Here is a 25,018-nt window from a genome sequence, read left to right on the forward strand (position 1 = left end):
GTGGTATGATCACAGCTCACTGCAACCTCAAACTCCTGGGCTCAAGCGATCCTCCTGCCTCAGACTCCTGAGTAGCTGGGACAACAGGTGCGTGCCACCATGCCCGGCTAATTCTCCTCCTTTTTGTAGAGACAGAGGTCTCACTCTTGCTCAGGCTGATCTCGAACCCCTGGCCTCAAGTGATACTCCTGACTCAGCCTCCCAAAGTGCTAAGATTACAGGCATGAGCCACCACACCAGAACTGTTTTTATGATTTTGTCCTCTAGCTTCCTCCTACGTCCCTGGAATCTTCTGGAATGTGCTGCATAGGCCAACTAGACAGGGGAACCCAGGGACTGGCGGGGGCTGGCAAGTAGATGGTCTCAGGCCTGGGAACATTCTAACGAAGGCAACGATTTCATCCGAGTATCTTTTCAAAGGGAAGCAGTTCAAAGCCGCTAGATGTTGAGGTGGGGTCTTTGGGCCAGAAAATCCAGGAATGTCCAGCCCTGCCCCTGGGGAGGACAGCTGGGGACAGGGACCCTTCAGAAATGAGGTGAGGCCTGTAGAAAGGGCCTCCAGGTGTGGGCTAGCCTCGGCACCAGGCCGAGCTGCTCGAGCTGTAGCCGCGTGGGCCTGTAGGCATTGAGGTTGCTGTAGGGGGCGGGCGGGCCGTCATGGGGCCGGGGGCAGAAGTGGGCAGGGGGAGTTAGTGCTCCCCAAGGGCCGTGGTAGGGCTGAAACCGGGGCGGTGGAGGTGGGTTTGGGGTCCCGGGACTGCCAGGCCCCGAGGATGTGGACAGGCTCTGGTTGTGGGGGTTGCTGCCCGTCGACGGGCTGCTGAAGGGGTCGGAGGACGTGCGGTCGCTGGCAGAGCGGCTGCTGCTGAGGCCGCCACTGGGGAGGCCGCGGCTGGCTCCGGGAAGGAGGGGGGCGGCCAGCCTCGGGGACTTCAGGCCCATGACGGGCTTGGAGGAGGTGTAGAGATGGCGGAACTCCTCGTCAAACGGCTCCACTGCCTGGCCCGTGAACTTGGAGAGGATGTTCCTGTGGACATGTCCGCAGAGCCAGGTGAAGCTGAAGGGGAAGAGGAGAGAGGGTGAGGAGGAGGAGGAGGAGGAGGAGGCTGTGCCTGGCCTAGGACCCTCCTGGGGGACCAGTCTGGGAGTTGTGGGGACCCCTCAGGGCAGGGAGAGAAGGGGACTAACTCACGCCCACTGCTCATCGGTGCAGGTTCATTTCATCTGGCAGAAACCATGGAGGGAGAGATTGTTATCCCCATCTTACAGATGACAAAACTGAGGCTCAGAGACAAGAATGTGTTTGCAGGTGAATGTTACCATGCCGGAGGGAGTCCCCCTTGGTGCTCGGATTGAGGAGGCAGGAAGAGGCAAAGTCCCAGCCGCCCTGACTGTGCTCGGGTGAGTCACCCAGCACCTGTGGAATGTGGGGACACCACCTCCTCTAACTGCACAGGGATCTGGGGAAAGCACCTGTAACACGTGGCTGCTCCTTGGAAGGCCAGGCTGTATTTTCATGAAAATCTAAAGTGTTCCTGAAAGAGGATTTAGCCCCATTTTCAGGCACATGGACCCAGCAGGGGTGATCCGGGGAGGGAGCATCACGTGCTCTTTGGGGGACAGAGAAGGGGACACAGGGAGAGCCCACAGGAACCACAGGGACGCTGGCAGGTGCGGTTTATGCAAGAAAGTCACCTAAACACCCATGAGAGGACACCCTCAAGGAGAGGCCTTGGCCCTCCCTTTAAGGGTTTTAAATGAAAACAAAATACTTAAGGCACTTATTACTTCTTACGTGTTTCCAGGTTTAACCAAGTTCTTTTCTATCTCTGATGGAAAACTCCTTTTATCTGCCCTCCCCCACCCCCAATCCTTGAAAACCCGGTGGCAGCACAGACGGACCTACCGAGAGCATCAGGCTAAGATTCCTGGTCCCTACTCAGGTGGACCCTGAAGCAATGGCTAGTCAGAAGGGGATAGGGTCGCCAAGGAGACAGCGGCAGAGCTGAACAAAAATGGGCCACCCAAAGATGGGGCCCTTAGCCCCCTTCCCACCTGTCCTGCCGCCTTAAGGCCTGGCCCCAGCCCGGGGTTGGGGGGTCCCTGCTCCATGAGGCAGGGTGGGGCCCGCACAGGGCTGGATGATCCTGGGAACAACAATGAAGCTTTGTTTAAACCGCCCAGGAGCCACCCACGCCCCAGAGAGGTGAGCCGCTGAGGCTGCGCCCAGGGCCAGCCCAGTGACCGGGAAGGAGGCGACCCCCGGCACGGAGGGACGCGCCCTGTGTTGTCTGCAGTCAGGCGAGATGAGGCACAACAGCTGCTGCTTTGCTCAACAAAACAAGCCCAAAGTGGCCCTGGCAGCTCCTTAGGCCCCCACGCGCCTGCGTGTCTCCCATGTGTGTCCCACCCTGGCCCCTTCGCACCCTGCACCTGACATGGCCGTGCGTCAGGAGGTTTAGCGTGTATGCTTTCTTGACACAGCCCAGGGGGAGAAGTACGTTTGACTTTCATTGTTTTTGGCCCTTAAGTACATAGTATTCACGTAGTCATCATCTGGCTCATGACCAAGCTCTCCTCGTTGGGGTCTATTCATGGCCCATCTTTATTTACTTAGGTATTTAATTAGTTATTTAAAATCATGTAGTAAGCACCGAGGAACCCACCACCTAAAAGAAAAGGTAGCATCTTGGGGATGACCTGCATCTAGCTGTGGGATCCCCCTGCAACACCTGCCCCCAGGATCCCTCAGTTAGATGAGACTGGCCTCATGGATCCTGTGAGCATAGCTCCCTTGCTTTGCTTTATCCATAATTAAAGAAATGTTTTATGTATTCTTGGAAGTAAATATCTTTATTTTAGTTGTTTTTTTAAAATAGAGGTAATCCTTTGGGATTTTCTTTCTCACTTAATAATACATTGCTAAGATTTACCTATATTATCGCTTGCTGCAGCACTTCATTTTTGACTGTTGTATAGTATTCCACTGGATGCCGCGTGCGCGCACACTGTCTCTCCCTCTCTCATGGTTTATTTATTCGTCACCTCCCATTAACAGGTATTTGGGTTGTTTCTGTTGTGAACAGTGCTTCTGGGGACATTCTCATACATATCTTCTACTGTACCCGTGGACTAGTTTCTCGTGGAAATATACCTACAACTAGAATTGCTGGGTTATAAACTAGGCGAATAGTCAGCTTTAGGAGAAAATGCCAAACTCTTTCCAGTCATTGTGTTCCAATTTGCAATCCCATCGGCAACGTATAAAAGATCTCAGAAATCCAACATTTGGTATTGTTAGTCTTTGTTATTTTTGTGATGGTTGAAAAGGTAGGAAATAGCAACTCATTCTAGCCTCAGTGTGCATTTTCCTGATCTCTGATGATGCTGGACATCTCTTCATGTGTTCGTTTGTTTGTTTTTTGCCACACATGTTGCCTTCTTGGTGAAATGCATGCTCCGTTCCCCACCCACTTTTCTGTGGCGCTGCTGCGCTCTTGGAATTCCTGACTCTAATCTCTGTCAGGGTGCACACTGTGAATCCCTGCTCTCAGTTTCTCAGTTTGCAACCTGACTTTGCGCTTGCTTGCTTTCTTTCTTTCTTTTATTTATTTATTTATTTATTTTTGAGACACGGTTTCATTCTGTTGCCTGGGCTGGAGTACAGTGGGGTGATCACAGCTCACTGCAACCTCAAACTCCTGGGCTCAAGCCATCCTCCCTCCTCAGCCTCTGGAGTAGCAGGGACTACAGGCTCACAACCGTGCCTGGTTAATTGTTTATACTTTTTTGTAGAGACTGGATCTTGCTCTTGCTCAGGCTAACTTTGCAATTTATTTAGGATTCTTTCAGTGAACTAAGGTTCTTAATTGTAATACAGTCAGATTCATCAACCTTTTTATGGTCAATGTTTTTTTTATGTGTTTTCTTTAAAAAATCTTTGCTTACCTTAAGGTTTAGAGGATATTCGTCTATATTTTCTACTGAAAGTTTTAATGTTTGGTTTTGACATTTAAGTTCTTTTCATCTATTGAGAGTTGATTTTTTAAAAATATATATGAGGTGGGAATGCAATTATCCACACAGGGAATTATTTGTTCCAGTTTCTCCTTTCCCCACGGCTCTGGCACGCTCTGTCGTGTGTGGTATGTGTGTGACTTTCTCTTCTGTCCCGTTTGTCAGTTTGTCCGCCCCTCCCCAAGCCACACTGTCTGGATTACTGCAGCTTCGGGACAAGCCCTGATCCCTGGTAGGGCAAGTCCTCCCTGCCGGCTTTTCCTCTTCAGATTTATCTTGGCTAATCTTGGAGAAATACATTTTACATCATGACCTACAAATACACATCTAACCACATGATATCCAGAGCATTCCTTAACTCAGTGTGCTGTGATTATTTTTATTCTAGTCTATGTCATTTTGAAAAAATGCTGGACATCATCCACTAAACTGATTTCATGCCCTCCTAATGGATGGTGATGCACAGTTTGAAAAACTATTTCTCCAGCCACACTGGATGGCTAGAAACTAACATGTGCTTTCATTCATTCAGTCAGTCGGCAGACATCTATGGCCATGCTCAGTGTGTCAGGCACTGATTTACGGTACTTCGTGCCAGGAATGCAACAGAGAAGAAAGCATACCCAGTCCAGTCCCTGACCTCATGTTGTTTACAATCTCATCTACACAACTTCACAGATAAATAATTACAAATCATGATGAGGGTGAAGACCCAGAGGATAGGAAGGGTCTGGATGGGATGATCAGAGAAGGTCTCTGAGGTGATCTGGAAGCTTCCATCTGCAAGACGAGGAGTTAGCAGGATACAGACAGCAGGAATGAACCCTCCAGGAGAGGGAACACACAGCAAGTGCAAAGGCCCTGTGGCAGGAGAGAGTGTGACAGATCTAGGAGGAGGCCAGTGTGGCTGTGACACAGTGGAGCAGCGAGAGGGTCCTGCAGACGCAGAGGCCCATGTAAGGATGTAGATTTCTCTTTTTATAGGAGCAGTAGCAAGCATTGGAGGATTTTAAAGATGGAAGTGATTTGATCTGGTTTGTGTTTTATGAGACTGATGCGATGCCTGTTGCGCTAAGGAGGCAGATCGGTTTGTGTTTTAATGTTTTTCTGTTCCTGGGGAAGGAAGCCCATGGGTGGCAGTGCGGTCAGGGCAGGAAGACCCATGGGAAGGCCATGGTGCTATTCCTCATGCTGTTCCTCACGCTGTTCCTGATGCCCAGTTTTGCCCACCTCTTCTCCACCCTGAAATCTTTCTCATCCTTCAAGGACCAACTCCAACCAAGGGCACTGACCTCCGGGACCTGCGAGGAAGGGGTGGCGGCTCCCTCCTGGCTGACCCCAGAGTACTTCCTTAGCTCATGCTGACCTCAGAGCACACCCCACTCCGCTCCAGCCACTTAGCCATGTTTCTCGATGGTGCCAGTAAGCAGGTCAGACCCTCGACAAGCCCTTCAGTGCTGAAATGCACAACCCCAGCCCCATGAGCGTGGCTGAACTAGCAGGGCTGTGCAGTTTGGGAGAACCATGTACAGCCGGAAGGAAGGGCCAAAACACCTGAAGCCCCAAGATAACTGGCTGGAAGAAAGGGGTGGAGGGCTTTTTCTGGTTTGTTTTTTGTTTTTTCTAGAGATGACTCAAGGAGAGACGGGTCCTAGGGAAGAGGACCCCCTGAAAGGCTGGAAAACAGATCACATTTGAATGTCAGGTGCAGAAACATTATTGCCCTCTGGGAGCTGGCTTTCCCACAGTTCTCGTGAATGACAGTACATACAAAAGGCCCTGCACGTCTGTAGGCCACGGCCACCCTCCTCCTGGTGCCTCCCACCTCAGGATGACAGGCCCAGCCCGGCCTGCACAGCCACTGGGGAGCTGGGGACCCTCGTCAAGGAAGCCGATGACGCCGGGCCAATTGCCTCCTCTCCCCATGCCTCAGTTTCCCCTCTGTCTGTTAGGAGAATGCTGCTTCCCTCAGACGGTTGTCATGAGGATCAAATCCTTGGTAAAGGTCTGCCGTGCCCAGCCCTGGCCCTGGCACGTCACTCAGCAATGTTAGTTCTGCCTCCCCTGCCCCGACTCAGGGCGAGGGCCACCGCTGCGTGACGAGCTCTGTAAGGGCAAATATAAGTCACCTGACTCCACATTGCAGCCCCTCCCTGCTGTAAGGGTTGCACCCACTTTGTTACATGAAAGAGTGACATTTTATTCTGTCTTTACAACCTCTTTCGTGGGTTGCTTGTGAGGCAATACCTTCTGGGCTAATTTTGATTCAATAATACAATTGTTTTCTTTTGCTTCTGCTTCCGTAGAGAGGTTTTCTGGGTTGGGAGGAGATTTTGTTTCAATTCCCCAACATTGAACATTGGACAGCGAGAGACAAACTCTGCACCCTTCTGCCTTCCATGGAAATGGCTTCTCTACTGGGGGGTGGGGTGGGGTGCAGAGAGGGTGTGTTTCTCTAACACTTTCCCTCTCACAAACCCTGCAGGAGGAAGGGGACACACTAAAGACCTCCTGGAATAATATAAGTATAATAAAGTGTAATATAAGTATAAGAAAATTAGGATACTTAGAATAATAACAACAGCTCTTTTCTAATTCACAGGAACCCACTGGAAAGTGATCTCAATCACTTTACACAGCAGATCAATGTTTGTGAAGCGTGAGAACCCTATTAACAGGCAACTCAGACCAGCCCACCTAGTAAAACTCACTAGTCCTTTTCAAATAGACCCTGCTTGGGATTATAGTTATCAAAATAAAATTGAAAGCATAAGTAATACCAATGTCTTAGACAACAGTACACTCTTAGGTAACATTTTTGAGTGCATCCCGCATGTCAGGCAGCTAAGTATTTGCACTTGCTGTTTTACTTACTTCTCACAACCACCCTAGAGCGTACGTATTACTATTTTCCATGTTGCTCTAATGAGGAACCAGGCCCAGAGAGATGACGGGCACACAGCTATTAAGAGTGGGGTATGAGCTAACAAGTACAAATGCTTGTTCTTCTGAGGGAAAGCATCGTATATAAGATATTTTGTTTTGTTCAAAGGTAAAATAATACCAATTTTGTGATGAGAAGGTGGAACGATTCATATTTTGAGAAACTAAAGATACAAACATAGAGACTCTGTTTTCCTTAAGACGCTAAAGGGAAACTTGTCTTGGGAATTGGTTTCAGCTGAGCCTGCCCCAGCGCGTGAGACCAATTCCGCAGCGGGAGGACGAGGCCACCTCTCCCAGCGCAGGGCCAGTTCTGATCTCCCTGAAATGTTCAAAGTCACTCGCAGTGGCTTAAGCTCCTTCGTCAGTTTTCATTATGCACAGGGATGACAGGAACTTGTTTCTCAGCCTTTTATCTTTCCATCTGTTTCCACACAGCTGTGTTCCGACGGTGTTCCCAGGCCTTCTCTTTCTTTCCACAGTGCTAACCACCCCACCGTCATGGAGATGCACCTGGGAGGTTCTGGGAGTGCTCGAAATTTCTTGCAAGTAATTGCCTAATCTTTAACTTTGGGGCAAGACCTTGTACGTAACAGTTTCTGGGCAAGAAAGTGTTTTTTTTAAAAAACATCCTAACTTTGATTGATTTATTGAAGTTCAGCTCATTTTGAAGTGAGTCATGTTTTGGGGTTACTGGAGGAGAGAGCTCAGGCTGCACCTGTTCTTGGATTTCTTTCCCAAGTTCTGGTAACTTCCAGCCCTTGCTCAACTTCCTCCTTCCCTCTAGTGAGCCAATGCATGAGCTTGTGGGGGAGAATGTGCGCCTAGGAATGGGGTTTCAAGAGCTGTGCAAGAATTCCTCAGCTGATATTCACAATTGCCAAAAGGGGGAAACAACCCAGTATCTACCAATGGATGAACAGATGAACAAATTTTGTGTAAAAGAAAATAAAATTTCAAGATCCTCTAAATTTACATGCCAAGCAGGAAGTGAAGCCCTGGAGACTGAGTCGGGTAGCATGTTAGCAACCTCTGCTTCTTAGATTATAGATCAACTCTCTTCCTCCTTGTTCTTGTTCTGTAAACAAGTAGGAGACACCAGAGTTGCTCCCCTTCCAATCACTGATCTTTGTCATAGATTAACTGCCTCCTTTGTTGTCCTGTACCTAACTGAGACCAGGTGACTCTTAGATCTTCAGTGTGGAATGTTAAATATACCTTTCCTGAAAGAAAAAGACCACATCAACTAATGAGATCATTGTAACCGTGCATTAATCCTTATATAGGAAGATGTTGAAATTCTGTTAAGCTTCCCTGAACTTTGTTCATATAAACAATCCCAAACTTTCATACTTCCGGAACACAGACTTCCAGTCTTTGGAATCAGCGCTTCCCAGGCAGCCATCCTCAAACCTTGTGCTTGAATAAACTCCCTTTAAACTAGAATCTGATCCTTTCGATTATTTTGGGGTTAACTGTGGTATATCCATTCAATGGACTATTGCTCAGCCATAAAAAGGGGAGATGCACTGATACATGCTGCAGCTTGGGGGAACCTCAAAACATTACGTTAGGTGAAAGAAGCCAGCCACACAATGCCACGGATTGTACGACTCCATTTGTATGAAGCAGCCTGAGTAGGTAAATCCACAGAGAACGCAGAGAGTGGTTGCTAGGGGGTGGGGGGGGAGGGGCCATGGGGTTTCCTTTTGGGGTAAGGAAAGTATGTTGGAATTAGATAGCGGTGATGGTGGCACCACATTGTGAATGTGCTCTGTTATGTGAATTGCACCGTAGTAATAAAAAAGACACAGAATTCCTCAGCAAGGGCGGACCCCTCGCTCCAGGCATGGCTCCTCGGCTCCGGGCCAACAGCCGAGGCACAGACCTGCAGTCTGGGGTGGGGGCGACAGGTCCCCACTGCACAGCGGAGGAAGACAAGGCCCGGAGACAAGTGAAGAGAGGCAAGGAGGAGCTAGAGTCACCCTTCCAGGTCCTTCTGCTCGGGCTTGTTTCTTTGTACTTGCGTCACTCCCTCTCTGCGTCCTTCGTTTTCTGTCTATCCGACTATCTTTTCCCTCCCTGTCTTGAGTGGGAGCTCCAGGAGGCACCCCCAGCCCTGGAACGTGCCTGGTGCGGATCTAGCCTGGTACGGCTCTCTAAATAGCTGTTGACTGAATGAATGAACAGAGAGGTGTGGTGACTTGCTCGAGGTCACCCAGCAGGCAGCTGCAGAGCTGGGAACCAAACCTAGGTCGCCTGAATTCTGGGCCAGGCTCTGCCACTTCTAGTCCCCCAGGCACCAGCCTTAGGTCCCACGGGCAGAATTCAGAGATGCTTCTTACAGGGAGCCCACGGGTGGAGGTGGAGAAGGCCTGGGAAGTTGGCAGTTAGGGGCCACAGAGGGTTATGCTTGCTGTCTCTCCAAGACGCTCTGTGACAACGGAGCCCTGGCAATTCTGAAGTGAGAGGAGCTGTCTTGGTGCCCTCCCATCGTCTCAGGGCCACACATACCTCCACGAGACTGTGTCACCCTCGCCTCCCCCAGCCAACGTGGCATCCCCCTGGCCTGCTCTGCCTGACCCTCAGGACCAGGATCTTCTCAGCCCTCACCCCCTAAGATCTCATCTGTCCCTTGTTCCCCCACCTCGGGTCCTTGCCAAGGTACTGGCCCACTAACAGCAACTATTTATTGAGCACCTATTGTGTGCCAGGAGCCATGCCACATGTTTTGCCAACTTTAAGTCATTCATTGAGCCTTATAATAACCTGCGAGGAGAGGTGTTGTTATACCCATTTTATAGATGAGGAAAATGAGGCCTGAGGTGTACACCATCTGCATGGTTCAGTATACGATGAGCCGGACACGAGCCCAGGACTCTCTGTGTCTTTGCCGAGGCCGTGACCCTTCCACCTTCACACCACCTCTGGTGAATCTGTCTGGCCTGAGCTGTGACGAAGGCGTTTCCACGGGGACCCTCAGTGCTACGAGGGGCACTTCAGACCTAAGGACGAGCTGGGCAGGAGGGCGTGACCTGCACTTGATGTGCCTCCTAAACCACATTCTCTTTTCCATAGCGCGGGCCTTGGTTCCCTAAATCCAAATTCTAAAGCGTTCAGGGAGAAAATGGCCTGTAGTGGACATATTTTAGAGAGCCTTCTCGGAAAACTCGCCCTGCCCCCGGCCCAGGTGAAGGGCAGCCACGTTTTTGCCATACGACAACTTCCCATCTGTCCCACCCCCAGCCGAGCCACAGGTCATTGGCTCAGGGGTGGACACCTGACTGACAGGCAGCTCAGCCATCGGTTGGTGATCCGGGCTACAGGCCTGTGGTCCCGTGAGAGCCAGGGTGGGCGGCTCTCACCCCAGCTTTTCCCAGGCCAGGTGAGGGCTGGCTGTCCCTTGTGTCCCGCTCTGGGATGTGCCTGAGATTTACTGCTACAGCCTTTCAACACCTCCCACCCTTTTACCTGGGCAGTTTAAGCAGTTTTTCTGTGCCTTAAAAGGAAACAGCATTGACCAATTTAATAGGAACCAACATTTCAAAAATAATGTACAAAGGTTTTTGTTGTATTTAGGAAGAGAGGAGAAATATTGTATAATTTTAGACTTTGTTTGGAAAATATGTGAAGTATTTTTAAAAACTGAGGTTAGCCATTAAAAGAGTAAAAAAAAAATAGTCTATTAAGCTTCATAGAAAGCAGAGACAAAAAGAGCTATGTACAAAAATATAAAAACCTACCCATCCAACTGAAATCACAAAAGGGAAAAAGAAAACCAAAGCCAACATATAAAGAAGATATTAGAAATAAGTCCAACTATATCAGTAATCACAAATAACTGTAAATAGATGATACCTATCTATGAAAAGACAGATTACTAAATTATAATTTTAAAACTCCAATGACATGTTATTTATAAGAGACACACTTAAAACCAAATCTAACAGAAAGCCTGAAAATAATGGGATGGGAAAAAAGAGATGTACTCTGCTACAGACTGAATATTTTTGTCACCCTGAGATTCCTATGCTGAAGCCCTAATCCCCAATGTGGTGGGATTAGGAGGAGGGGCCGCTGGGAGACGATTAGGCCCCGCCCCCTCCTGTTAGTCCGCATGAATGGGATTAGTGCCCTTATAAAAGAGTTCTCAGTGAGCTTTCCCGTCCCTTTTGCCATGAAGTGGTGCAGACACACTTGCACTGTGATGGTAAAGAGTTACTGGTCTGTGAACCAGGAAGAGGGCCCTTGCCAGGTAGCGAATCTGAGGCACCTTGATCATGGACTTCCCACCTCCAGAACTGTGAGTAATACATTCGTGTTGTTTATAGGCTGCCCAGTTTATGGTATTTGTCACAGCAGCCCAAATGGACTAAGATGCTCTGCAAATACAATAAGCCAAAGGAAAACTGGGGGTAGCAGTATTAATATCGTAAGAAGTAGGGTTTAAGCTAAAAGGCATTAATCGTAGTTAAAGAAAGATAGCACATTTTAAATGTAAGGGTTTCCCCCCCTCACCTTCTCTCTTCTCCTTTATGCTCATCTGTCCCTGGCTAAAGGCTTTGCAGTTGCCCCTATGTGGCTTATAACAGCATCTCGGGCTCCTACTTCCTGGGGAAAGGGGGCATGTTTAAGGTGCACACTGATCCCCTGCTCACTCACTGGAAGCCACCTCCCACTCCCAGTTGATCCCAGTGTTGTCTCTGTGCTCATATTTCATCAGCCACCACTGTGCGTTTGCAGCTAGAAGGAGTGAAATGAGATACAACAAGTTGTCCCCTCTGCTCTCTCTGTCACACTCATCACCTTCCTAAACAAAATGTTCCCAGTTGACCTTAGGCTGTTGCTTCCTTCCCTGATTGCTCTCTCATTTCATCCCTCCCCAAAACCCACTAGCAAATCTGCTTCTCCAGTGCTGCCACTAAGAACATTTAAAAGAATCTTCTGTAAGCTCTGAAGTCAAGCCTCAGCGACTCAAGCAAGGCAGCATTGTTAGATAAGTGGGTGGTTGGTCATTTGGATGTAAGAGCCTTTGTGTGACTGCCTAAAAACAGACTGAATCTGAATGGACTTTTCTCCAAAGAATACATGCAAAGGACCAACAAGCACAAACCTCAACATCTTTGGCCATCAGAGAAATTCAAATCAAAACTACAATGAGATACCACTTCACACCCCCGAGATGATAATAATCAAAAAGACAAACAATAACAAGTGTTGCCTAGCATCAGACAAATTGGAACCCTCAGACATTGCTGGTAGAAATGTAAAATGGTATAGCTACTTTGGAATAAAAATCTGGCAGTTTCTCAAAAGGCTAAACAGAGGAATTACCGTATCATTTGCCAATTCCACTGCTAGGCATATACAGAAAAGAAGTGGAAACCTATGTCCATACAAAGAGTTGTACATGAGTGCTCAGAGCAGCGTTATCCATAAAGGCCAAAAAGTGGAAACAACCCAAATGTCCATTAACTGATGAAGGGGTAAATAACATGTGATATGCCCATACCATGGTGTGAACCTTGAAAACATTTTGCTAAGTGAAAGAAGCCAGTCATAGAAAATCACATATGATTCTATTCATATGAAATGTCTAGACTAGGCAAGCCTATAGAGATAAAGTGGATTGGTGGTTGCCCAGGGCTGGGGAGTGCTGGTGGGGACTGGGAGTGACTGCTAGTGGGTGTGGGGTTTCTCACTGGGGTGGTGACAATGTTCTAAAACAGACTGTAATGATGATTGTGCAACTCTGTGAATTATACTAAAAATCATTGAATTGCACGCTTTAAATTGATGAATTGTGTGGTGTCTGAATTAATACATTTCAATAAATTTATATTAAAGTGATAACATTAAAAAATAAAATGGGGCATGCACATACACAACTAAACAAATTGCATCACTTTATAACCACATCTAAGATATCAGAAGAGGGAAACAGAGGATTCTATGTCCTATTGCAATATCACGGGAAATTGAAGCACTTGGAAATGCCTCTCTACTCTGAATTCCCTCCTGAAAAGGCCCAGGATTTACCTCCCACCCCATCTAGATGAAGCGCCCGCTCTGGGTGGAAAGGGAGCTGCTGGCGGTGCGCCTGTCTGAGCAGCAGGGGCTGGTGGGCACCAGGCTCAGCCCTTGGTCTCCATGAAGCCTGCACAGGAGATGAACCCGGCGCTCACCTGTATGATCCAGACAGGACGAATCTCCAGTCTGAGATGATAAACTTCTCCCGGATTTGGCCGGCGAATTTCCTGCCTGATTTGGCACAGTACACCTCTCCTTCCACGCTCCGGATGGAAACGTTCTGTCACAAGGAAAGTCAAAGTGTCACTTATTAATTATGTGTTTACAGATACATATTTGGGCTATAGACTGAATGTTTGTGCCTCCCAATTCTATGTTGAAACCTAATCCCCAATGTATGGCATAAGAAGGTGGTGCCTTTGGGAGGTGATCAGGTCATGAAGGTGGTGTCCTCTTGAATGGGGTTAGTGCCCTTATATAGGAGACCCAAGAGGGCTGTCTCACTTCTTCTCCATGTGAGGACACAGAGAGAAGATGGCCATTTATGAAACAAGAAACGGGCCCTCACCAGACACCAAATCTGCCAGTACCTTGATCTTGGACTTCCCAGCCTCCAGAACTGTGAGGAATAAATTTCTATTGTTTATAAGCCATTCAGTCTATGGTATTCTGCTATAGCAGTTCAAATGGACTAAGACAATTTGCACAGAAAAAAGTGTGGAAGAATGTTCACCAAGATATAAACATGTGTTATCTCTGGTTGGTGGGATTATGGGCCATTTAAAAACTTTTTGTTTTTAGAGACAGGGTCTTGCTCTGTTGTCCAGGCTGGAGGGCAGTGGCACTATCATAGCTCACTGCAGCCTCGAACTCCTGGGCTCAAGCAATCCTTCTGCTTCAGCCTCCCAAGTAGCTGGGACTACAGGCACATGCCACTGCACTTGGCTCTCATTTTAATTTTTTCTTGGTTGAATTGTCTAAATTTTCTTCATTGTCCTGGCATCATCTGGCAATGAAAAAAAAAGGGAAGTGGGTAGAATTCAAACAAGCAGCAAATAAAAGAAAGGCAGGGGCCTGATGCCCGTGGTGCCCCCAGTCTAGGACTCCACAGACCACAGGAGGTCTGGCAGTTACTTGGAGGCAAGCCCAGCTCTGCCTTGTAAGTGGCTTCAGTGACATGAGTCCCTGGCCCCAACCTGGTCAGAGGGAAGGCCCAGTGTAGCCAGAGGGGGTGGCTTTGTGGAAGTCCCAATGGACCCTAGATTGCCCTATGAAAAGTTGTGTCCACAACCCAAGTCATGGCTCTATTTGTCCCCTGCCTCCCGTGCAGCACCGTGGAGGGCTGGAGAAATGAAAGGTCAGGTGAAGGGTGAGAGTTTCTCTCAGGGTTAAGGCTGAGGGAGGTGGCAACTGCTGGGGTTCCACGAACGACTGCCTGTGGCTGGTCGGGCTCTGGGAAGGGCACACCCAGTGCTGCCTCCAGCAGCTATCCCCGGCCTCTGCCTCGCTCTGTGAGATCTCGGCAGGAGGGACACATCCCATTGTCCTGTGGTGAGCAGAGGACTGTCAGGTGTGACTGCACGGGCCATGAAAGCAAGGCCAGTGCTGACTCTCTTGACCCGCTTTGATGGCTTTGTGCCAAGGAGGCATAATCCGAGTAAGGTCAAGCAGACCCAGGAGGCAGAGGTCCTGAGGCCTGTGGCACCAAAAGGGAGCCCTGAACTCAGCTGTGGAGGGGAAGGGGGATGGAGGAGGCTTCACTCTCCTCTGGGAGGTTGTCCCAGACTTGCCTGAGCCAGAGGGGACCCATCAAAGGAACCCTGAGGGCCACCCATCAGCTGCTCAGCTGGGCGTCTTCATGAAGGCTATGGGTGGTTTTACATTTGACCTGCAATTGGCTGCCCTCAAATTTGTGCCACTAACTGAACCCTTGTCTCTGGGGTTTCTTTTTTCCCTGCCAGGAGAGAGAAGTGGGAGGTTTGATTAAGTTCAAGATAATCAAATCCTTGTTGGGGCCAGGGAGTTCTAAACAAATATTCAGTGGGTCCTGGAGGTTGCCTGCCCTGTGAGATTTGTCCCCTGGGCTTCCCCAGCTGAGAGGAGACGAGGAGTATGTGACAGCCATGACCCCTTTACACTTTCCAGCCCCCCTGCACCATGAGGTCAGTGGGTTATGAGCAGAAGTGATGAAAATCTCTTCCAGGTCAGACCCTAGAAACACCTGCAGAATCCTCCAGCCCTCTCTTTCCCTGTACTGCTGTCTGGGAGGCCACGTATTCCTTATGGTGTAGCTGCGAGGTGGAGGAGGGCCGTCTGCCTTACGTAGAACTTTGAGCAAGAAATAAGCCTTTATTGTGTTAAGTCCCTGAGACGGCGGCAGGGGGTGGCATTGTTACCACAGCATAGCCTATCCTAGCTGGACTAACACAAGTACCCTTAGGACTCTCTGTGGGTCGCCTACCTTGAGATGGCTGTCAGAGATCTGGACTTTATCACACATCTCCTGGAAGAGCTTCACCCCTCCCTGGTCCAGGAGCACACAGACGAACACCCCGCGCTTGTTGGCTGCCTCTAGAAGGTCGCAGAAGATCTCCACATCCGTGAACACATCCATCAGGATGACCAGGACCTGGGACAGGGCAGAGGGCTTAGTTACCAGAAAAGTCATGGCCAAGTGCTAACTGGTTTCAGCCCAACTTCCTAAGTGCCAGGGAGCCTGGGAGGCTGTTCTTGTTGCTGTCGGGCCAGAGGGGAGAGGGTGGCAGTGGGGGAGGGTTTGACTGGGCAGGTTCAAGGAAGGGAAGGGAGGCCCCTGTCCCTGTCCTGACCCCACCTCTGCAGCCCCACCTTGTGTCCTTTGGCTCCTATGTGTCATTTGGCTCCTATGCCCATTGTTTGAGCGAGGAATGCGGAGGAGGTAGAGGAAAATGCTAGAAAGAGGAGGAAAAACCAAGCACAGGTGTCTGGGCAGGTTCAGGGGAGAGGAATAAATTTAAGGTCATGGATTCTCAGCTGCTTGGAGCTAGAAGGCACACTCTGGCCACTGGTTTTCAGCCGTTTTTAAGCCAGGGAATCCTTGCCTCCCCCATGGAGGCCCCACATGTGAACTAGACTAGAGCCCGCTGCCCCGGTGGGAAGGGGAAAGGGGTCCACTCCCCCAGCAGCTACTGCATCGCCTGTCAGAGCAGAAATTGGGCAGGGGAGTCCTAGACGTCCAGAAAAAGGGAGAAACGTCTGTGTTCCTGCTGGCCAGGCATCCGTTCCTCCCCTTCTGCCAAGAGCATCCCAGTCTGACTCTCAAAGAAGCCCCTCTCCTCCACAGCCCACGTGGTTTGGGCGGGTCTACTGCTGTCCCTGGTTGCATGTGGGGGGAGCACATGACCAAATGAGAGCACTGCATCCCCTCACGGCCACAGAGATTGGACCAGGGGTGGTCACATGATCTAAGTTATTCTAATGAGAGTCAGCCCAGGACTTTTGCCGGGATTCTTGGGAAAAGGATACATTCTTTCCACGAGATTGCTCGGCTGGCTGGCAACCATCTTGGGAGAGCCAGCCTGAAAATGAAGCCAGTCCCATCATTTGGACACCTGGTCCCACTCATGTCTGAAACCAGTTCCACCCTTGACTTTTCCACTGTGGATGTCAATGAATGGTGCTCTTCTTAAGCTTGTAGGGATTTACTTTCTGCCACCCAGTCAAGAGTCTTTTCTAACACCTAAATTGTGATATATTGACAAGCAGATAATTAGGCAGCCATTAATAATGCTAAGCATAATCGTTATGTAGAAGCTATAAGACACAGTGAAATGTTCATGGCTTGAAGTAAAACCTGCTGTATAATAAGGACTCAAAAATGTGTGTTAACAGTGAATCAAGTAGGAAAAAAAAAGCAACACAAAATGGTAGATACTGTATCCACTATGATTGCCAGTGAGTGAATCTATGATTGCAGATACAGGCATGTGTCACTAAATGAGGATACGTTCTGAGAAATGCGTCTCATTAGGCAATGTCATCATTGTGTGAACATCCTAGAGTGCACGTACACAAACCCAGCCGGTGCAGCTGACTGCACACCTAGGCTGTATGGTGTAGCCTATTTCTCCTAGGCTACAAACCTGTACGGCGTGTTACTGGACTGAATACTGCAATTGTAACACAGAGGTAAGTATTTGTGTATCTAAACATATGTAAACATAGAAAAGGTACAGTAAAAATACAGTATTATCTTATGGGACCACTGTCCCACCATATATATATATATATATATATATATATATATATATATATGGTCCATCGCTGACCAAAACATTCTAATGCAGTAGATAAACCCAAAGCAAAAACTAGCAGTCATGTTAGGATGGGGGACTATGGCCATTTTCTTTCTTCAACGTTACGTGTAATAATAATGTCCTACCATCCTTCTAATATACTTTTTAAACCACCACCATCTGGGAAGGAACAGGAGGAAGAAGAATGAGTCGCTGGCAGGCCAAGGAGATGATGGGTACCTCCTTGGAGCTGACTTCCTGCTCAGCTGGTGTGGGTGGCTGGACAGGGGAGGGAACTGCTGAGAAATTGCTCACCCGGGGCAGGAGCCAGAAGGATGTTCTGATAATGAGGCAGCGATCCATTAGAACCACAGCCCTGTTATCACGCCATCAAGTGTCTGCACACATTTAGCCTAACGGCACTGAAGACAGCCAAGGCCTTCTGTCTTTGCTGAAAGAGAAACACCTCTTCTTCCAAGGTATTGACAAAAAGAGTCAATTCCCTTCCTCCCCGGTAGGTTAGTAAATACTTCTAGCTCTGTGCCAGTGAGTCACTGTTTCCCTGAGACGACTGAACAGAAAGGAGGCGGATATGGAAATACCCTGGCATCCTGATTTAACGGATGCTGGGAAATGCAGGCTCATGGTGTCTAGGTTTATCTCATTTGCTTCCTGTTGGCTCTGTCTCCTAGCTGGATTCACTGGAGCCCAGTAACCAGTGTGGACCACTCTTCTTTAGTTCCCTGCCTGGGTGTGCTGTTTTAGGGGCTGTAGCAGGTCGAATCATGTCCCCTCAAAAGATATATCACATGCTAACCACCAGCCCCTGTGGCTGTGACTTTGGATAAGTTGTCTTTGCAGATATAATCGAGTAAAGGATCTCAAGATAAGATTATCCTGGACTATCCAGGGGGCCCTAAATCCGATGACAAGTGTCCTTGGATAAGAGACACCAGAAGAGAGACACAGGGAGAAGAGGAGAAAGCCATGCGAGGGCCGAGGCAGAGACTGGAATGATGCAGCTACAAGCCACGAAAGGCCTGGAGCCACCCGCAGCTGGGAGGGGCCAGGAAGCCTCTTCCGCTCAAGGCTTCATAGTGAGCACGGCCCAAATGACACCTTAATTTTGGACTTCTGGCCTCCAGAACTGTGAGAGAATCGATTTTTATTGTTTTAAGCCTTCAAATGTGTGGCAAATTGTTACAGCAGCCCTAGAAAACTAATACAGAGGGGTAGCGCGAAATGCAGAGGAAAAGTGGCTATTAGGGGTCAGGGAACTTCGGCTCTGACGCAGGTGCTGCTGCTAACTAGCTGAGCGTCTTCAGACAAGTCACTTAGCCTCTCTGGGCCTTAGTTTCTTTATCTGTAAAACACTGCACGATAATAGAGCATAGCTCTCATGAAAGATGGGTCTAACGATAGCCCAGATAATACAAATAAAAGCACAGTACTAAAGTTGGTGATTTTAATATATGGTTAAAATATGACTATCATTTTACATGCATTGTTTATGAGAAAGTGTGAGTAATGTCAGAATAACACAATGCAAGAGTTTTTTGTTTGTTTGTTTGTTTGTTTGTTTTGAGACAGAGTCTCACTCTGTTGCCCAGGCTAGAGTGAGTGCCGTGGCGTCAGCCTAGCTCACAGCAACCTCAAACTCCTGGGCTCAAGCGATCCTCCTGCCTCAGCCTCCCGAGTAGCTGGGACTACAGGCATGTGCCACCATGCCTGGCTAATTTTTTCTATATATATTTTTAGCTGTCTATATAATTTCTTTCTATTTTTAGTAGAGATGGGGTCTCACTCTTGCTCAGGCTCATCTTGAACTCCTGAGCTCAAACGATCCGCCCACCTCAGCCTCCCAGAGTGCTAGGATTACAGGCGTGAGCTACCGCGCCCGGCCTGTTTGTTTGTTTTTGAGACAGAGTCTTGCTCTGTTGCCCTGGCTAGAGTGCAGGGGTGTCAGGCTAGTTCACTGCAACCTGAAACTCCTGGGCTTAAGCGATCCTCCTGCCTCAGCCTCTGGAGTAGCTGGGACTAAAAGCACACACCACCACGCCTGGCTAATTTTTTCTATTTTTGGTGGAGACAGAGCTCTCGCTCTTGTTCAGGCTGGTCTCAAACTCCTGATCTCAAGTGATCCTCTCACCTCTGCCTGTCAGAGTGCCGGGATTACAGGTGAGAGCTACTGCACCTGGCCAAGAGTGTTGTTTTAATGCAGGTATGGAAGAGGCTTAAAATCAGTGCCCACTCCTCTATGGGCATAAACAAGAAACAGGGTAAGGAGGCTGCGCCTTATAAGGTCACTTAGAGGGACAGGCACAGCGGGGTGGGGCTGGTGGAGAGGGAGAGGGAAGCACTTTCCATGGCACCTTGCTGCAGAAGGAAGGTCTGGAAGCAGAGCTCGGCAGGCTGCCACAGAAGTCCTGAGCCTCAGCGAGATGGAGGGGCCCAGCCAGGGACGACACCCCCACACAGGCGCCTTCCTGGGGCGACCTCATATCCTGCCTGAGAACCCCTTGCTCCCCTGCTGCTGCTGCAAGGGCAGAGTGGGAGGGGAAGTGGGATTTGGGTCCTAGTGGGGCCACCACCCATGCTGGGAGAGTTGTTTGGGACACTCAGCACCCCATCCCCCGCTCTTGCTTTTGAGGGATGAGTAACAGTGGCAGCAACTCTCTGCTGAGCACCGACTGTCGCCCTATTAGTTCATCTCAGGGACAGTGCACAACACAACAGCCCGGCTTCCCAGACGAGCCGGAGGTGCAGAGGACTTGCCCAAAGCCCCACGGCTAGAACGTAGAATGCAGCGGGCTGTGCCCCAAACCCCAAGCCAGGGGCCCGCCTGCCCGCAGAATTCCACACAGTCCCTGACTCTGACCACCCACAGCTCTCCGGAAAGATGCTTTGAAGACAAACTCTTAATAGGACAGAGCGCGTGGCCCCCATGTCTCTTGCCCGAGTCACTACTCTCCTTGAAAGATAAATAACCCCAGTCCTTGCCTTTTCCTACACATAAGATACCATCTCATGGGGCTGGTGATTATGCCTCCGTGATCTATGACCAGATGTGCTCGTGCACGTACTGAGCCTCCACCGCCTGTACGTAGCAGTGGCTGAAATCCCACTGGGAGCAGCGCGACAGAACCTCTCCAACCCGCTGCTCCCCAGCGAGGGGCCTCCGTCTATAGGCCTTGGTAAGACTTCTGAATAAAACTAACTTTAATTCTTTAAAAGCTTGATTTTTTTTCTTTAATGGATAATCAGATACAGCCTAAAAGGGGGGGGGGAGAACATTCCAGAAAAAGAGCAAAAATTCCAATTCCCAGTTTCCCTGCGGGGAGTACAATCCTGTCTTATCTCCACTTCAAATTTTCCACCGGCCCTGGGCTTGCCGATAAACTTCCCAGACTTTTTGGTCTCAGGACCCCTTTCCACTCTAAAAAATTATTGATGATCTCAAAGAGCTTTTGTTAATGTGGATTATAGATATTGGTATTAAATATTTCTCATATTAGAAATCAAAACTGAAAATTCTTTCGAAATAGGTCTTTATTAGTTATTTAAAATATCAATAATAATCCCATTACATGTAAACATAAAATAACAGTTTTAGTGAAAAAGAACTCTATTTTTCAAAACAACAGAAAGGTAATGAGCAGAACAGCACTGTTTTACGTTTTTGCAAGTTTCTGTGATGTCTGCCCCCACCGAAAACAGCTTGCTTTCTCCTAGCTGCTTCTGCGTCAGTCTGCTGGGATGGGTGGTCTGAGTGAGGTCTTTGGAGATGGTCCTGCCTCACACAGAGAAGACCTTAGAAACGGCAGGCCCTCCCTGGCCGCTGACAGGGCCCCTCCATAATGCTGGGAAATGCTGCTCTCACTCTGGCCCAGTGTCACAGCTGCTCTGCCCACCAGCCTGATCCTTGTCCCCACCCCTTACCACCCTCCAGAGGTTCAGTATCCCCAAGCTCTGGTCCCACCCTCTGGGACACACAAGCTCTCTCACCCCTCCTGACCTTTGCATTTGACCCTCCCTAGGCCTGGGATTCCTTTCCCTTCCTTCTCTGCCCAGCAAACTCTTACTCACCCTTGAGACTCAACTCCCTGAAGCCTGCCCGAGTCACCTCCCTCCATTCCCAGGCATGGAAGGTCACCCAAGCCCAAGGCTGCCGCCCACTGACCTCTCTTCTCTCCCTGAAGGGACAGGCAGTTGGCAGGGAGCTCCCCAGAGGCAGGGAGGCCTCTTGTTCCACTCTGCCATCCTGGGTGCAGGGCCCAGCCTGCGAATTAGGCTTTGTGCAATAAAGGCACTTGGTCATGGAGGGAAGGAAGGAGAATTCCTGCTTTCTAGGCAGCGGCACCTGCTCCAGACAGCACTGGGCAGGTGGCTCCTGCAGTTGGTTCCCTCTAGCCTCCTCTCGGGGCTGAGGCCCTAGGAGAGGGAGAATTCAAACCTATTCCAGCCCCTTCTGTCCACCTACGGACAGCCTGGCTGGGATCTAGCTTCCCTACCGTGCCTGCGGGAGCAGCAGGCCGTCCCTGAGCCCTGTGTGTGCATGTGTGCACGTGTATGTGTGTGTGTGTGTGTGTGTGCACGCGCCCACATGTGTGCGGGGGACTATCTCAAGCTCTGCCTGCAGGAACCTGGTGGGAAACAGAACAGGTGATGCCCCAGGGGCCCAGGGCAACAGGAAGTAGCAGGGCCTCGGTGAAAGGGACTCAGTGCTGGGAATTCGTACTTTTAGGTGAAATCTTCAGATTTTTAAGTCTTGCCCTAAATTCATAAGGTGCCATGTTGGTCAAAGAAGATCTGCAGGCCTCGGGCCACCTTGCTGGGTGGGGGAGGGAGGAGAGGGCCTCAGCCAGGGGACCGTGTCTCACACGCCCTCACCCAGCCTCCTTCCAGGGAGTCTCAAACGCCCTGCCAGCACCCTCGGCCCCACCTCTGGGGAGAGAACGCTGAGCCAGAGCAGGCACCCCCAGGAGTGGGTCCCTGGAGCCTGGAGGGACCTTGGCTGCCAGGGGAGCTCAGACCTGGGGATGCTGGGGACTTGCCTGAGGTGGCGCAGCCAGCCCCAGCCTTGAGGCAACGCGGACAGTCCTGGCCTCCTGCCCGACCCATCTGTCAGTTGCTAATGCCGCCCTGTCACTGAAACATGACACACCGCGCTCAAGCAGCCCAGCCACACTGAAAGCCACGCTCCACCCGTTGTCACCTTCCACTAAGTTTTCCAGAACTCCGCTCCCTCCCTCCCCCACTGTGCACAACCTCTACACCCTTGGAGGCTTTTTCTGTAACTTTCAAATTTCACACAGTATTGAACTTGGCAGGGAATTCAGTCATGACACCAGGATCCTGGCAAAAAATAAGCTTTAATATTGGTATGTTCTTTCACCTGAGTTATTTTAAATGTAACAAAATAAATACATTGAGTGGCAAAGAGAAAATCTTTACAGACAATAAATTCCTTGAAGTCCATTCTCACCCCTGCCCTCTGCGGCATCAGGAGGGAGGGTGGGCAGAATAGGGGTAGATGAGACCCCAGAGCACGAGCCCTGCACCCATTCACCAGCTGGCAGTAGGCAGCCACTTAGGCTGGAGACTCTGGGGCGCTGGGAGAAGTGATCAGGCCTGACATAGTGCCTGGAATTCTATCAGCCATGCTCTGGTTTTGAGAGGCTTTCCCTCTTTTAAAGACACTTATTAAAACATAAATACTCTGGGAGGGAGCGTCCTTCTCTGCTGTGTACCCCATCTGCTGCTTGTCCACTGGCTGGACTCAGGTGCCACGGGGTCATTTGTGGGCAGACAGGTCTGAGCAGAGTCTGAGAGGACAGGGGCAAGGCTGTGCCCCAGCAGGGGTCCCCTTCATTTGGAAGCACAGAGGTGGCTGCCTGAGCTGGCCTGGGGGGTTCAGGAAAGGCTTCCAGAGAAAGAAGACTTCATACGGGGTCCTGACTTGGAAGTCCTGAGTCGGGAGCCAATAGCAATGTTAGTCAAATGAAAAGCAGGGGAGGCAAGGGTGGTGGCCAGGGGGAGGGAACAGCCCCTGCCAAGGCCTGGAGATGGGACCTGCAGGGTGCTCAGGAGGGTGGGTGGAGGGGGGAGGTGAGCCCGAGCAGGAGAGGTTGGGAGCCTTGCTAAGGAGTTTGCTCTTCCCACCACAGGCATTTGGGAGCCACTGAAGGCTGCAAGCAGGGAAGGGACCAAGTTAAGAGTTGTCACATAGAAAAAGGAGCTGGGTGGCCAGGGATGGAAAAGGAAGAGGAGGGCTGGGCAGGAAGCAGGTGCCAGGATTCTGGTGAGGGATGGTGCTGCCTGGACCCGGGTTGTGACATGTGGGAATAGGAAAGGAGCAGTTCATTTTTTATTTAGTTTATTTATTTATTTTTTTGAGACAGAGTCTCATTCTGTTGCCTGGGATAGAGTGCTGTGGCATCAGCCTAGCTCACGGCAACCTCAAACTCCTGGGCTCAAGCAATCCTCCTGCCTCAGCCTCCTGAGTAGTCCCAGCTACCACCATGCCTGGCTAATTTTTCTATTTTTACTTGCCCAGCTAATTTTTTTCAATTTTTTTGTTTGTTTGTTTGTTTGTTTGTTTGTTTTTTGAGTAGAGACAGGGTCTCACTCTTGCTCAGGCTGGTCTTGAACCCCTGACCTAAAACAATCCACCCGCCTCAGCCTTCCAGAGTGCTAGGATTACAGGTGTGAGCCACCGCGCCCAGCCTGGGGTGAGCAGTTTAGAGCAGGGCAAAGAGCCATGCCCCGATCCATCCTAGGCCGAAATCATCAGAACTCTGTTCCTGAGAGCAGGACGCATCCCCCTCCCTGCTGCACCAACCCCCAAACCCCCTGCCCACCGCCAAGGAGACGTGGGCCCCGCCATGGCTACCTGGCTGGCCCGGGCGATGCAGCGGCGGATGAGGTCTCTGATGTTGTTGTGCTTGTCCGTCTGGAAGTACACGGTGGCACTGGACTTCTCCTTCAGATAGGGCTTCTCGGCGGAGGCCCAGGTGTGCAGTACGGCCGGCTCACTGCCCTCGGAGGCCACGGGGAAGTAGGTGCCCGACTGCAGGGAGCAGGAGTCGAGTCCCTTAGGGCCTGCCTCGGCCCCTTCCAGGGGGTCTGGGGCACAGGGGGGCTCCTTGGCCTGGGCCTGGATGTACTGGGCCTCCACCGAGGACAAGAAGTCCACCTCGCCCTCCTGGCTGAGTGCCCGCCAGTAAGCCTCGAGACCCCCATCCAAGAGGGCATCGGTGGCCAGCCGGGCACTCTCGTTGTCGCTGAAGTCAGCCCTGGCCGGCCGGACCCACTGGCTCTTGACATCTTCCAGGCGTTTCCGGATCTTTCCCATGTGCCTGGGCCGGCTCATGCTGCCCTGTCCCTGGGCTGTGGTGGGGCTCCTGGGCTCTGCGGGACATGCGGAGCTGGTGGGCCACACCGCAGAGGAGCAGGGCTCCCAGCACTGGCAAAGTGATTTACCTCTCTCCTGAACAATGCTTCTCAGGGATCCTCCTCTGCAGCCAGGGATTGGCTTATCTCTGAGGGACACCTGCCCTGCCCTCGGGCCAGGAGGGCTGGCTCAGTCACCGCCTTGGCACAGTCAGCCATGGGATATTTCCTCTCCTCCCAGCCGCAGGGGGAGGTGAAGGTGAGCCGGCTTTCCCACCTGGTTTCACAACTCCAGGAGCCCGGAGCCCTCAGGCCTTCCTTACCAAGCAGGGAGCCGCCCCCAGCACCTTCAGCCCAGCCGA

The 25,018-nt window shown here is 50.4% G+C and overlaps 1 protein-coding gene across 2 annotated transcripts; it reads right to left on the reverse strand.

Annotated features, from left to right (window-relative positions):
• On the reverse strand, nucleotides 1-24,761 carry FAM83A (family with sequence similarity 83 member A). Of its 2 annotated transcripts, XM_069466023.1 has the most exons (4): nucleotides 24,157-24,761; nucleotides 15,452-15,619; nucleotides 13,146-13,270; nucleotides 1-1,057 (listed from the first exon to the last, which is right to left on the reverse strand). In XM_069466023.1, the coding sequence occupies exons 1-4, from the start codon at nucleotides 24,634-24,636 to the stop codon at nucleotides 526-528; spliced, it is 1,305 nt and encodes a 434-aa protein (XP_069322124.1). In that variant the 5' UTR covers nucleotides 24,637-24,761; the 3' UTR covers nucleotides 1-525. The 2 variants fall into 2 exon arrangements, with proteins under 2 accessions (XP_069322124.1, XP_069322125.1); XM_069466024.1 differs by lacking the exon at nucleotides 15,452-15,619.
• Between the last annotated feature and the right edge of the window lie 257 nt (nucleotides 24,762-25,018).

The sequence above is a fragment of the Eulemur rufifrons genome, chromosome 3, assembly GCF_041146395.1.
Source record: "Eulemur rufifrons isolate Redbay chromosome 3, OSU_ERuf_1, whole genome shotgun sequence".
Lineage (NCBI taxonomy): Eukaryota > Metazoa > Chordata > Mammalia > Primates > Lemuridae > Eulemur > Eulemur rufifrons.

Bases quoted from the DNA above. Each gene is read 5' to 3' on its own strand.
- FAM83A (XM_069466023.1), bottom strand. From the start codon at position 24,636: ATGAGCCGGCCCAGGCACATGGGAAAGATCCGGAAACGCCTGGAAGAT. The intron at 15,620-24,156 runs GTAGCCATGGCG...GCCCTGTCCCAG, and splicing joins GCATCGCCCGGGCCAGCCAG to GTCCTGGTCATCCTGATGGA. The intron at 13,271-15,451 runs GTAGGCGACCCA...TCCTTGTGACAG, and splicing joins TCTCTGACAGCCATCTCAAG to AACGTTTCCATCCGGAGCGT.